Source organism: Octopus bimaculoides, chromosome 20, assembly GCF_046866305.1.
Source record: "Octopus bimaculoides isolate indiv1 chromosome 20, ASM4686630v1, whole genome shotgun sequence".
NCBI lineage: Eukaryota > Metazoa > Mollusca > Cephalopoda > Octopoda > Octopodidae > Octopus > Octopus bimaculoides.
The window spans coordinates 48,288,251-48,303,142 of NC_142947.1; the positions used below are offsets into that span (position 1 = coordinate 48,288,251).

Consider the following 14,892-nt stretch of genomic DNA (forward strand, 5'->3'; position numbering starts at 1 on the left):
GAAAGTCCAGTTGCATTAATCGCTTTGAGGGTACTTTTTCAAAACTTACGGTGAAATAAGCATTAATTTTTACATTCCTTTTTTTCTTTCTTTCTTTGCAAATATTACTTCCTTCCATAGTGTTTAAATTCACATCGATCTTTCAAAGTGAGTTTAGATCAGACCCTGCATATTCTGTGAATTTATAGAGCTCTTCAGCAATGACAGTTGCGAATTCGTTCTATGGAAAAAAATTGTTTCTTGCCCAAGAGATCAACAACTGATAGAAGGAAGCACTGGGCAGATACAGTGTTTTTACATCTTTTGCTAAAAGAGAGAATTTTTTTATTCACACAAAGGTGAGCTGAAAAGTTCATAGGCTATGAAGGAGAGATGCTAAATCTTTGAAATCTTGCATGCATTAATTTTAATTCTTCTTATTAAATGCATTCTTTCTTTCCAGGTAAACCGACATTTGACTGTTCAAAGAAGACTTCAAAAGTAACTAGCTGTGAATTTGGCATTGCAGTATTATCAAGTATCTATAGCAAAAGAGCTTAGCCTCTAAGGACATTCATGTTGAGATGTTTGCTACATTAGAGGATGACACTTCAGCTTTGTCAACAATGCAAAAGTGAGCAGCTGAATTTAGGAAGGGGAGAGTCTTCAAGATGACCCAATGTTTGGACATCCTGCAAATGCCAGCATCAAGGAAAACATTGATCATATTCTCCACATGGTGATGGATGACAGGTGATTAACTATAAATCAAAAAGCCAATGCTATTAGCATATAATATGAGTTGAGAATATCCTGTTCAATGAACTTGGCATGATGAAGGTTTCTGTGCCATGTCTTCCGACACCTGATCACATCATAGGAAAAATCTGACATTGTTTCCAGCTGATTTCCTTGAATGTTTTCTAAGCCAGGATGAGTGTTGGGTTCCTTGCTTTGAGTGAGAGACAATCCATGCAATGGAAACACCTTTCCTCACCGGCTCTAAAGAAGGCTGACGTTATTTCATCTGCAAGGAAGGTGACAGCCTGTTTTTTGGGATGCAAAAAGTATTGTGTTTATTGACTATCTTCAAAACGGCCACATCATCAATGGAGAGTACTCTGCCAACTTGCCGAGACAATTACAAAGAGCTATCAAGATCAAATTCCCATGAAAACTGACAAATGGGATCTCATTTCCTCAGAACTATGCTCTAGCAGGAATTGAAGTCCTTGCTTTCAATGCTTGCTGTGTGTGACTGGTTTTGAACTGGTTGATTACAGAACCTTCGTTCTGCTGAGATAGATGGGCCTTCCCAAGCACAGCATCTCAGTACCTCCTCATCTCCGAGAGGCTCAACAGCTTCAGCTTAGTCTTTACAACTTTGTCCCACATCTTCTGCTATCACATTTACTAACTAGCATTTCTCTACACAATCCATTCACACCACAGAACTAGCAAAATCTGATGCACCTTATGCCTAATATTTCACTCAACCTATTTGGACTTTAAGTAGAATAAAAAAATCTGTTACTTGACAAAAAACAAAAAAAGTGTCAGAGATTCTGCTGCAATAAAACTTGTCCAAGTCAAACCAGAATGGAGAAGATGACATAAGATCAGTGACTTTGATGAATTTTGAATGTAATAAATGTAATAAATTTGACATTAAGCTAGTGTGGAAGGTTTATCATTAGAACCCAGGGGCAGTCTCAGGAAGGTTGGTGCCAAAAGGGTGAATTGTTTAAGATTTTTTTACTTTGGTCCTGGAAGAATGGAAAATAGAGTTGACATCAGTAGCATTTGAAGAAGAAATACAATGGCATCTTAACTGCTCTACTTCTCCATACAGTCATCATCATCATCATTTTAATGTCCACTTTTCCATGCTTGCATGAATCAGAATTCATTCAAATTCTTTATGGTTGGATGCCCTTTACATGTTCCCAGGCAAAGTAATTTTACCCCATGGCCAGGCATATTACCACAGAAGATGGGAAATGACTACTTGTATGATGATGAGGCTAATTTACAACTATCACATGATGTCAAGACAAAAACACACACACACACTTTAACACATGACACGCTTCTTTCAAATCCACAGACAAGGCTTTGCTCAGCCTGAGGCTAGAGTAGAAAACATTTGGCCAAGGTGCCATGCAGTGGGACTGACCTGGAAGCACATGCTTGGGAAGCAGAGTTCTGAACCATACAACCATACAAGCATTTAGTTAATAATAATTTAGGAAGCCCCTATATGGATGTTTGAGCTACTTGAAATAGCAGCCAAGTCACATTATTTTATAAAAGAACATGTTGCATTCAGTTGTCGATTGTCTTCAGATCTCTGCAAAAGATTGATCAACATTTATCTGGGGTTACACAACATAATTATAATAATTACAATAACAATAATTTACAAAACAATTTTTATTAATCAGAAATACTGTTTAAAGTTTCCGTTTCTTTTTGAAACCTGAAAAAAAAAAACAGTTAATTTTATAAATCAAAATTAACACAATTGAGATCAAACAAATCTAATTTCTTCTGTCAACAAAAACATAAACAGCCGCCACCATCACCACCATCACACCAATCATTATGGATCATTAATGTTGTCATATTACTGAAGACTAGGTCTTTGGATTCTCTTGTATGCCACCATGTCTGTGTCCTTACCTCATTCTGGTTTTGCCCACCTTTTTAAAAGTGGATGAGGTCAGATTTGGTGAAAGTCTGGTTTTCTTGTTATGTCAGAATAAATAAAGACAATACTGCAAGTGAGACGAGTCAAGCACCAACAGAGGGAACACACCACACACATATACCCCAATGTACTTAACTCTAATGCATACCCACACACTGGTGTGCTGTGTCTCCTCTCTCAACCTTTTCTACTGCTACTGTAATGGCTTCTGCTGCTTCTCAGGACTGGACTCATGTCTCCGCTCAAGGACTCCTCTCATCATCCATCTTGTGTCCATTAATACCATGTTCCACACCAATTACTATCCCCAATCTTTCTCTCCTAGATTGTTGGACCCTCTGCAGGACCCTCCTCAATCCTATGCAATCAACTAATACCACACCATCCCTAAAATTTCAAGCCTTATGCCAGTGGTAAGAAAGAAATATTTGTATGATGCTGTCTAAAAATATCGCTCTAGATACAACAGTGTCTCTGTTTCCAATCTGCCACAGAAATATGTCTAACCACTACGACAGTCGTTCATTCCTCTGTAGTCTTGGAAAATATTATATTACCCGGAAACTAGCGACAGGCAGCACACAGGAAGAACAACTGATCATAGAACTACCTTAATAAGTTTAGTGTGGCCCATGCTGGCAATGAAAAATAGATGTTAAACTTATGATGATGACTGAGAATGGGTTTGTGCACAATTTGTGTGAACCAAATTTTTGTTAAGCTGAAGAAGACAAGGTGTTGTATGGTGGGTTTAAACTTGCGATATGGTGAAACCAACTTTGTAAACACATGGGCTATATTTGCATCTCTCTCTATATATTTATTACCAATATATGCATTACAAGCTATGTATTGTACAAATATATATTACACACAAACATATCTATATACATATACAGACACACACTCATAAAAATCCTTTAACTGCTCACCTTTTTTCTTCCCTTTACCCTGCAAGAGTAAATAAGACATACTTAGTAACAGGTAGAATACACACAGTAACACTTACAAAGACAGACAGATACATTCTCTTTCACACACACACACACACACACACAAGTGACATCAAATAAAGTAAGTTTTACATTCACTGTAACACTATCTTTAACTGAAAATAATTTCAATATCAGGACAGAGAATTAAAGAAACAAAACTATTTTTATTAAAAGGCAATGAGGTGACAGAATTGTTTGCACACCAAGCAAAATGGTTAGCAGTTTTTCATGTCTTCATGTTCTGCGTTCAGATTCTGCCAAGGTTGGTAAAATAAAAGAACCAGCTGAGCACTGGGGGGCCAGTGTAATCGATTTACCTGCTCCCTTGAAATTGCTGGCTTTGTGCTAAAATCTGAACCATTATCATTGTTATAAGATTAAGTTATAACTAAGATAAAATTAAATCATAGCTAAGATAAGATTAATAACTAATCATAGATAAGACAAAATTTAATACTAGGGCAAATTCTAAACTTCAAAAATATTTTTCAAACATACCTTCATTTTTTTCTTTTTCTTGCTTGGTTCATCCTAAAGAAGGAAGACAAAAATATAGTTAAACATGGAGATGACCCCGTTACTTAGATAGGATTCAGCTGATGCCTATGTCCACTCTCTCATAAGGAAATAGTGATGAGGGATCTGAGTGAATGGGAGATGGAAATTGTACAAATCCTGTTGTATGGGCGTGTGTGTGTGTGTGTGTAGAGCAGATGGAAGCTGTGGAACAGGGAGAGCCAGGAAGCTAGGGTAATTCAGGGGTAGCTGATTCTGTGATACTGATGGTGAGTCCCTGAAACAATTTACTCCTTGTCAGGCCCTCACCAACAAAAGAAAGAAGTGGTACATGGCTACCATAGCTACACATGGTTACCTTGTCCTCTTTCTCATCAATCGTAATATTGCAGTGGGGAGTTCTTATCAGTTGAGGCTCTGGGGTTATTGGTATAGGGTCCTTCTACATATGCATTGTCCCTTCCAGATCTACACAAATCTAGTCAGCACCAGCAGACCTGCTGTTCTTCAGACAGTGAGCAGCTCACAACGACACACACATTTTGCTATTATTTGGAAGTTTTAATGAAGAATGTAGTTGAAATAATTAGAGAAAATTATCTTACCAGGTGAAAATCATTTTCATCATAAAGAACGTTAATATTTTCAAAGTTGGCAAGTTGACCGAGGGAAGCTGATGTGGTAAGTCTTCGAGACGCCATCTGTAAATAAAGGGAGACAACGATCAACGGTCTGCTAATATCACCAGGACTGGTGTAGGACAAACAGAAGCAAATATCACCTGGTCCTTTGGAATTTCCATGTGGTTGGCCAACACCACTACCCTGGGTGTCTAAGAGTGCTTGTCCTAACTCACCTCCCTGAAAATGACATGCTTAAAAACACAATCTGATCAGCTGGAGAAAGGGGACAGCCTTGAATACGTTGCTCTTCTCCTTATCTGGAGTTTGTAGTCAAAAGGCAGAGGAAAGATGTTTTCTTGAAGACAAGAATCTATCTTGTATCTTATTTAACATACCTGTCTTCAATGTATACATACATGCCACTGACCATTCTAAATTGATTTTCTGAGTACAATTTTGCTTTAATTAGCCATAAATATTTTCTCTTTTTGTGTGATTAAGCCTTTAGGCTGCCAGTCAAGCTGGAGCAACTGCTATGCTGACAATACTGACTGAGGCAGATTACAAACGTAAACAGCTGTCCTTTTGTCTTCATTCAATCAGATTCGCTTTTCTGTAATGGTATATCAATTTCAGAGAATTCTACATTTGCAGTTGGTCGCAACTACCACTAGGCAACTGTTTATCCTTCTGCCAAAGCAAAGGTAATCTCAAATAAATCAAGAATTTATCTTGGATGCCATTTTATAAATCCTTATTCATTTTGAGCTATTTTAATAAATTTTTAATCATCACCTGTATCTCAAATATTACCATTTTAACTCTTCTTCGTAAAAGATCTCTGAAACAAAATGACTGAAACTTTCAATATATTTATTTCTCAAAACCTTTACCTTCTCTTTTTTGCTGATTGGAAGTCTGACAAAGTTCTCTTCTTCATAACTGCAATGGAACAAAACCAAATGTCAATTACTTTAGAGTTTAGTCTTTGGAATTCAACATGTAAAATTGGAATTTTTAATATTTCCTTAGACATTGTCCCTCTAAAATTCCAAAGTGGCACTGACCAGTGTGTAAATGTAACATTGTGTGCATATACAAATAATAAATAAGGAGTATGAAGTAGCATTTCATGAATTTTAATTTACATTTTTATTTAAATACAGCTTTATATATATATACATGCACCTGGTCAGTACCACGTTAAAAGCACCCAGAACACTCTGTAAAGTGGCTGACCTTAGGAACTGTCCAACCTAGCCGACATGAACATTAATTGATAATGATCACATATACACGATCATTATTTGTTTTAATATCTGCTTTCCTATGCTTGCATGGCTCCAGATTTTCTACAACCAGATTCCTTTCCTGTTGCCAACATTCACCTATTTGATGACGATGGTGGTCAAGGACAAAGACGAAGTAGAAGCAGAAGAGGACAATTTCTGCTGTCACCAACATCATGTTGAGAGACAAACCATTAATGAGTATAAAAGGTATCACACTTTGGCTAAGTTTACCTTGTCTAATCCCACACTCTACAGATATGGAGAAACAGACTGAATAAGAGAAACCAGTGGTCACATGAAACACCTCAGCTTGTCAGCTTGTGCAATATGCCCCTCAACTTGGTATAGATACAGCTGTAACAATGGACTGTTCCAAGTTATTTGACTCTAGTAAAATCGCCACACAACCAGTTCACAGAAATTTTGTGACCCCTAAACAGAGTATAGGCTGTAGTATCAACCACTTACCGTATTCTTTCTTTTGCTTCTTTATTTTCTTTAATTCTGTGTAAACTGTTACTTTCCTGGAATGGAGAGAAAATATTTGCTTTACAACAATGTCAAATGCTACAAAACCTGATAATTCAAACTGTTTCAGTGGTAGTTGTACAGCCTATGTTGGTACTGAACGGAGATTTCTGAATCAGATATATTAGACAGACCTTCCTTGTGTTGTTAACGTCAGACAAGGTAAGAAACCAATCCTTGACATAGCTACAAAACACCAAATTCTTCACACACACACAAAGACTCTGCTTACCATATATTCCTCTGGTCCTTCATCATACTCTCGTTTCAGGTCCTGTAGCAGTGTACTGCCAAGAGCTCGTTTCTTTGCTCTCTCAATCAGTTTCTCTCGACGTTCTTCAGCAGTCATTTGACCTGGAAAATTAATTCATGAAATTTGAGTGGAGCAACTTATTTAAATTTCATCTGACAAGTTAAATAAATAAATTTAACATGACAAAATAGGTAATTAAATCTGCTCTAACAAGTTAATTAGATTTGACCTGATTATTTTAATAAGGCCCAATCAGTTATTCACAATGATCTCCCTGTACATGGGTAAATGAACCATTACACATACGTGTGTATTACTGGTACTGTCAGTCACGACAAGTGTTCCAAATGATCCAATCAACAGAACAGCCTGAGCACTCCCTTAACAGAGTTGCTCTCAGGGAGAGTCAGCATGGCACAGAATGTGACAACACGGGCCCTTTTGAATTACAGGTACAACTCAATTGTTGCCAGCTGAGTGGGCTGGAGCAATAAAGTGTCTCGCTCAAGGACACAACGTGCCACTAGGTATCAGAGTCACAACCTTATGATCGTGAACCAAACCAAATACACGAACCATTAAGATACATACCTCAACTGTATGTGTGTGTGCGCATACACATGTAATTGTGCAGTAGTACATACACGCAGACACTGAGATATATATATATGAGATAAAAGAGAGAGAAAATCAAACACAAACCACACTGGACAGCAGCCAATTTAGGAGGAACGTAGGGTTTTATATTATGATGTCCCGTTTCTTCTGGATTATTCTCATCGTCATCTTCATCTTCAAGCTAACAATATGAACAATATATACACACGGTCAAGATTCTATACCCAATATGAACGATATACAGATCAATTATGAAAAGATGAAAATGATGAATATAGATGGGTTAAAAGAATTGGAAATTGGTATGAGAGTTGATTGCAGTACACCTGTCTCTTGTAGAATCACTTGTCTCCCTATTATTAGACAGGGCAAGAAGAAGAGGTGGGGCCTAGTTATTGTAAGAACAACATAGAAACATGAAAAGTCAACGGAAGTGAAATTTAATTGTGATGTTGTTGATGTCTTACCTTTGGGATAAGATTCTCAGGTTTGGCTCGATATTCCAAAGCATCTGCAACACCTGAAAACAATATTACAATGCTGGTCATTGTTATGCATTTACTTTTTTAATTAATTCTTTATTTAAAAATTAATCTCTTCTAAATTTTCATTCATGGCATTTTATTTCTGTTCCAAGTCTCTGCCTCTTTTATCATCACCATGTAACATGTGCGCATGGGAGTATGCACACATATATTTATGCATGTGTGTGTGTATATATATATATACATACATACATACACACACGAGAGACAGCTGTGCATTGGTCTGGAAATGTGAAGTAAATGGATGACAATGTGTGATGGGTGAATAAGTGTTGTGTGATGTAAGTGAAGGGAATCAGGGGATGAGAAAGATGTTGTTTAGCCCTAGGTCAGCCGTGACCCAGCAGACATTCCAGCCATCATTATCCTGTCCTATTCCTGGGAAGGGAACCCAGAACCATTTTAGGCTTTGATGAGAGAGGTTCTTTCAATGGCCCAATGAGCAAAATGTGTGAAGAGATGATGACACAAGAAATCAAAAATCTTGAGTAAAGAGGACAAAGGATGGGAAGTAGTAGTAATATCCTCCTGTATTACAGTTGCAATTCACCATTTGTTGTCATTATTGTTCTATATCTTCTCCAATTGATTTCAACACTGAGAAACAGACATCAACTGTTTTGATTCCAATCCATCCATGACTGCCCCCTCTCACTCTACAATAAAAACTTCCTGCTTTGAATTGTTCTAAATTTAAATCTTTCATCAAAATTTCAAATTATATTCCAAACATCAGCTTAGTGATGACAAAGTCTTCTTACTAAATCTTTCATTATTCTATACAAAAGAGGTGTATATTAACAGAAATATAGCAACAAAAAGATTAGAAATGTTGTTGCTGTTGTTGATGATGGTGGCTACCACACACATCACTTTCAGTGTTTTCAATGCTGTTTCACCTACAGAATTTTGGTTCAAAGCAGATCAAAGTTTATGTCCCTCTGAAGTTTGTGAGAGATAGAGTTGAACATAATGAATTTCTGTTAAAAATTACAATTACACGTTCATGATAACTTATAATAAATCAAAATAATTCATATTATAACCACTAACCTTTGCCTGTTACAGCTGACTGAACGACTTTGTCGATTTGATACTTGAGTTTATTGTCAATGGGTAAAATCTTCTCCCATACCTAATATTATACAAAAGAACAGAAGGAATCATGGAACAGGATAATAATAATAATAATAATATTTCCTACTATAGGCACAAGGCCTGATTTATTAAATATTTTTCACAGAAGGTAGTAGTCAATTATACTGACTCCCCCACCCCACCCCTGGACTGGTAATCATTTTACTGACCGTGAAATAATGAAAGGCAAATTCAACTTTGGTGGGATTTGAACTCAGAATGTAAATAGCCACAAGAAATGCCACTAAGCATCTTATTTGGTGTGCTAATGATTTTGGTAGCTCACTGCCTCGTTAATGAGATAGCTTGGCTGTGAATACTGTTGGGACAATATTGAAAGATATTGAGAAGAATATAAAGGGAATGAGAATAGAGTGTCCAGAGGAGCTGTTGCAGCATGGCCAGAGGGGCAAATCGATTATATTGACCCCAGTACTTGACTGGTACTCATTTTAGCAACTCCAAAAGGATGAAAGGTAAAGAGTCAACCTCAAGCAGAATTTGAACTCAGAATGTAATAAAGATGGATAAAATGCTACTTAAGCATTTTGTCTTGAGTGAACTTCGAGTTCTGCCAGCATTTGCTGCTGCTGCTTCTTCAACAACAGCAGCAGCAGATTCAGATTTAGGCAGAAGCCAGGAATTTTGAGAGTAAGGGTAAGTAGTGAACGGAATCATTTGTTACCAAACCTTCCTGAGAGAAATGGCATTGACTCACTCACAATTCTGTTCTCCACAAGTCTTTGAACTGCTTCATTCTTTTGCAAAGTATTTCCTTCTGCCTTCTCCAAAAGAAGGAGAGACAAATCTGTGATATAGTTCAATAAAATGTTGCACTTCACTGTTAGAAATCCAATTCCCTGCAATTAGAAAAATAGATTAAATTAAAAAACCCTCTTTTCAAACATAAATCCTCACTATTATCACCATTGCCGCTGCCACCACCACCACCACCACCACCACCATATATATATATATATATATATATATATATATAAGAGAGAGAGAGAGAGAGACAAAATTACAATATATTTCTAAGATTTAAAATACACATTATAGTTCCCTTGTGGCTGAAATAAGCCAAAACATAAGCAAGATTTGACACCAGTATATTATCAGTATGTCACTAATATTTTGGTTCAATTAAAACACATCAGTAATTTACTACCTTAACAACTGTTGGTATGCTACTAATACTAAGGTAACAGGAAAAGTGACAAGTTTGCTTTTGTTTTTTTATTGCTTAATGAGAAGGGCTGCTCCTGCGAGTCTTTTCAAATCCTCAAAAGACAGAAGACCAGATATTTTATCCCAATATTTTGCAACAGTATAGACTATGTGAAAGACAGCCAAAGGAGGATGTGGTGATGTTAAACCAGTTGAAGGATTATGGCTGCCAGGCCACAACCTCAATAACAATCTCTTCAATGGATTCTTACAGTTTCTGTTGACCAAATGTCATTTTTGAGACGTGCTGCTAATGGATGAAAGCCAAAACCATATTACTGTGAAGTGAATCACTTAACCACACAGCCATATCTATACCCCATCGTTGCTGGAATACTGACCGTGGGGTTACAAGTTCAAATTTCATTACAGTCTACAAGATTGACAAAATAACTTCCATTCTTACTTCATGATCCAAAAGTTTCAAACACAAGACAAACATTTATGTTAACAATAAAAAATAAATGCAAAACAGTAAAATAGAAAAAAAAAAAAAAACAGGAAAACAATTGAAACTTACATCAGAAATATTGAAATCTTCTGAATTGACTTTTTGGATTAGAGATTTGAAGAATTTGTTTGTCTCATGGATTGAATTAGGGAGTTTCTCCAACATATTTAAGGCATCGGGTAAATCTTTCTGTATCACATCCATCTGTATAATTAAAAAGACAAACACTGAAGACATTTTCCCTTGAACCTTAGAAATGAACCAGACATCTCTCATACACATATCAACATCACATTCTCAAAAACAACTACAAAGTAAATATCATCATCATGACCATCATTTAATGTTCACTTTTCAAGGCTTGCATGGGTCAGACAGAATTCATTGAGGCAGATTTTCTACAGCCGGATACAATTTCTGAACATGGTAATATTTCCCCATGGCTGGATATATTTCCAAGGAAGATTGGAAATACAGGACATTACTTGTGATGGTGGTGCTTGTTTACAGCTGATGTATACCAAGAGATAGAAGTAGACACACGCGCACACGACAGGTTTCTTTCAGTTTCCATCGACCATATCTACCAAAGCAAAGTGACACGTTTTCGAGAGTGTAGATTACGCAAAATTGAAATTTCAAAAATATAAACCTTCAAAGTGAAAAATGCTGAAGTTATGGAAATGACGGAAACGAAATTGGCACCGGTGGGAGAAAGAACCAAAACTCGTCCCAACTTTTTTCCCCACCTCGAAATTTTGTAATAATATAATATATTTGTGATCAACATCCTTGAAAACGTATTTCTGCAATATGTAATTTAAAAAACAAAACAATCAATTTAAAGTCGAGGTGTCACCAATCTTATTTCTTTATTGCTCACAATCTGTTGGTACACCAGATTCTGGTTTGTCTATATTTGAGTTTAAAGAAAGATGAATTGATCGGGGATATCTTTCAGAGACTCTGTCCTTTCCGTCCACCAAACCATGTGTGTGTGTATCTTTGTAGAGCGAACCATTGCGTGACTTACAGTTGCGGCTGAATGAAATAGAACTTGCGGCTTTTATGTTCATTTGTTTTAAAGAGAATGAACTGATTTCAACAAATTAAGTCTTCAAGGAAACAGTTATGAACACATTAAAACAATGTGATTGTTTAAAAATGTAAGCGTGAAGGAGAAGATCACGTTTTAACAACGAATTGGATGTTTAAGACGTAAATTCTAAAGAATAAACTTAACAGGAAGAGAAAACACGGCCAACAATTGAATATACTAGTATTTATAGAGAGGAGAACAATTCAGGCAAGAAATAAAACTGACTTTTGGGAGTTTATATGAAAAATATTTAAAAGAGGAAAAACTCACCGAAATCGTGGAAGAAACCATGTTGGATGTTAAAGGGAAGTAACTCTGAATATAATGAGGCCGCTTACGACCTTTACTTCGCACCTGTTGTAGTTTAGCTTTAAGTCAAGCCAGACTGTGTTCAATGTCTCCGTTTTAAGTACGATTTGTTTGGTAGGAATGGGCTACTGTTTCTAGTAAGTCGAGCAATTAACTCGTAAGATATTATGGTGTGATTGGCTGTTCTTATTAGCAAGTCAAATAACCATGTGGCGGCTCCCTACGGACACCCGAGTCAGAACAAAAAGGCTTCATTTCCTTCCTCTCAGTAATTATTGTCTCGGAAGTATTTTATTTCTAAACGCTTTCTATTTCCACCACAGCCTAGCTTGGTGTTTACCTGCTAGAAATAGCAGCCAAATGCCGTTGAAATAAGACACGACTGTTTTTTTTTAAAAGGGATACATTTTAGATATTGTGGGATTGTATTTACTACACATAGGGAAAGGCGGGATTGTCACGGTTGCAATATCTATGATTACAGAGAGGTTTGCTTAACTTTCTATTTCTGATTTAGCTGAAACTTTGTTTAAGGGTTAGTTTAAACACCAGTTACATTGATTTGAAGCCAAAATACATTCTTAAATAAAACCAGGTGCCATATGGCACCGCTAGCATAATGAGGGTATAAAAATACAACTGTGGTAATTTTTTCCATTTTGTTCAGTAATCAAATGTAGATGTTCTTCTTTCACAGCAATGCAAATTACAAAAAGGATGTGCGAAGCAACCAGTATTCAGGCGACAAGAAAGCCCATGGAGGCCTGTAGTTGAGGAGCCTGCCACAACGACAGATCAAATCCGTGCATACGCCAGTTCCCACTCTGAGGGCAATGGAGACATGAAGTTCGTCCAAGCTGAGTAGGCCACCAACATTAGCCACAAGGATGGCATCAATCCAGTCACCTGAGTATTTGGCGCTAGCAGACAGTAAGCAGTACCTTAAAAACTGGTCCAACTGGACGAAGAGGGAGTCGAAGGTAGCCTTCGAAATTATGTTGTCCCAAGCTCTCTGACTCCAGCAGTCCACCTTCTCAGGAGCAGACAAGCCCAATTCCCACCAGTGTTGGAGAGCTTCATCCAACTCCCAGTTGGAACTGGTCCATGTTGGAGAAGAGAGGATGTTTCTCACCAGGGTGGAGGAAAGAAAGCAGGGGAGAGAGAGGGACGAGCACTTACGAAGACCAAGACCTCCAAATCGCTTGGCCAATGCAGCCTGGTTGCAGGATGTTGGAGAGATTCTGACATTGACTGACCATTCAAGTCTTTCAAAGATTAGGTTGCTGATGCATTGGAGGCACAATGGGAATCGGTAAGATGAGCTGACTCTGAGTAAATATAGAAGTTTAGGGATCGAGAGGTAATTCCTAAGTATGAAAAAACCTTGATGGGGTTTGATAACTTTAATATTTTTCAGCAATTTCTCAAGGGCAGCCACCTTCAACTGGAAGATGGACTCAAAGGCAAGGTCAGTGATTGGAGCCCCTAGGGAGTACCAAGCTGATGGGGGAGGGGCTGCAATGGAAGGGAAGGACTCTGCAAAAAGGTCAATAGTTGGTTGATGTTGAGAAGCCAGGTGGTTTAGGATCCATGTTCAAACACAGCAAACACATGGCATACTATATTGGCATAATTCTATCATTTCGACACATAAATGGAATTTGTGTTGGGAGAATCTTAGGAATCCTGTTGCCAAATATAACAAAGACTTTTATAATTTCCTATGACAAAAGGAAAAATATTTTTTTCTTTTTCAGAATGGCACCACTGAGAAGTTGTTGCTCAAAACCTCAGAGAAAATTCCTTCTAAATCTGAAGAACAATGATGGTGGAAAAGTATAGTAACCAGAGAAAGAATAGGTTCATAAAAGATCAGAATGGATTCCTAAAAGATACTTCCACTGTTGGCAACAAAGGTTTTGTTTTTCTTCTCAGAGTCTAGATTGTACGACCTTTGTGTTAGAACTGTTGTGTTGGATAATAGTGTGATGTGGGCCTTGAGTGCAGAAAATAGAACCAAGAAAAACTTGGTGGGAAATGCTGAAGGCTGAAGATGCTGTACCTGACAGAAGAGATGACAAAGGACCACAATGGTTGATGATATACTGTAGAAGACCCGCCCCTACCCACTGGCAACTAGTTCTATAACTCAAGGGTGGTGTTTAGGGGTAGTAATAATATTTGTACCCTACCATGCCAACATTTGCTGCCTCTTCCCTTACATCCTTGATCACCACCCCCCAATCTACATATTGCTCCCTCCTTGCCTTTTTTGTCCATCTCAACACTCATAACCATTCATCTCTCATGACTCCACCATCCATGTATAGACCTATATGTACATATATTAAATGCTACACCAGCCCACTACCACCCTCCACTATAACTTCTCTGTTCTCTGCTGCCAGCCAAGCATGCCTTCTCTCCTCTGAATCACATGTATAGCTATTCCTAACCTTTTGCTATTGTCAGCCATTCCACTTTCTTCTCACACCCCTCTGATTTCATTCAAACCTTTTCTATCAGGCCCTTCTTTCTCTTTTCACCCACAACTCTTCCCTTTGACCACCTCTGTCATTACCAAACACCCTTGCCCTCCACACACCACCT

The 14,892-nt window shown here is 37.5% G+C and overlaps 1 protein-coding gene across 2 annotated transcripts; it reads right to left on the minus strand.

Moving 5' to 3' along the window:
- Positions 1-2,397: 2,397 nt before the first annotated feature.
- LOC106879868 (neuroguidin) lies at positions 2,398-12,397 on the minus strand. Of its 2 annotated transcripts, XM_052975023.2 has the most exons (13): positions 12,244-12,397; positions 10,944-11,078; positions 9,919-10,056; positions 9,113-9,194; positions 7,982-8,034; positions 7,599-7,695; positions 6,876-6,997; positions 6,584-6,639; positions 5,717-5,765; positions 4,806-4,901; positions 4,183-4,215; positions 3,622-3,640; positions 2,398-2,458 (listed from the first exon to the last, which is right to left on the minus strand). In XM_052975023.2, the coding sequence occupies exons 1-13, from the start codon at positions 12,262-12,264 to the stop codon at positions 2,433-2,435; spliced, it is 927 nt and encodes a 308-aa protein (XP_052830983.1). In that variant the 5' UTR covers positions 12,265-12,397; the 3' UTR covers positions 2,398-2,432. The 2 variants fall into 2 exon arrangements, with proteins under 2 accessions (XP_052830983.1, XP_089194760.1); XM_089338634.1 differs by lacking the exon at positions 2,398-2,458 and having other exon boundaries at positions 3,439-3,640.
- Positions 12,398-14,892: the final 2,495 nt, after the last annotated feature.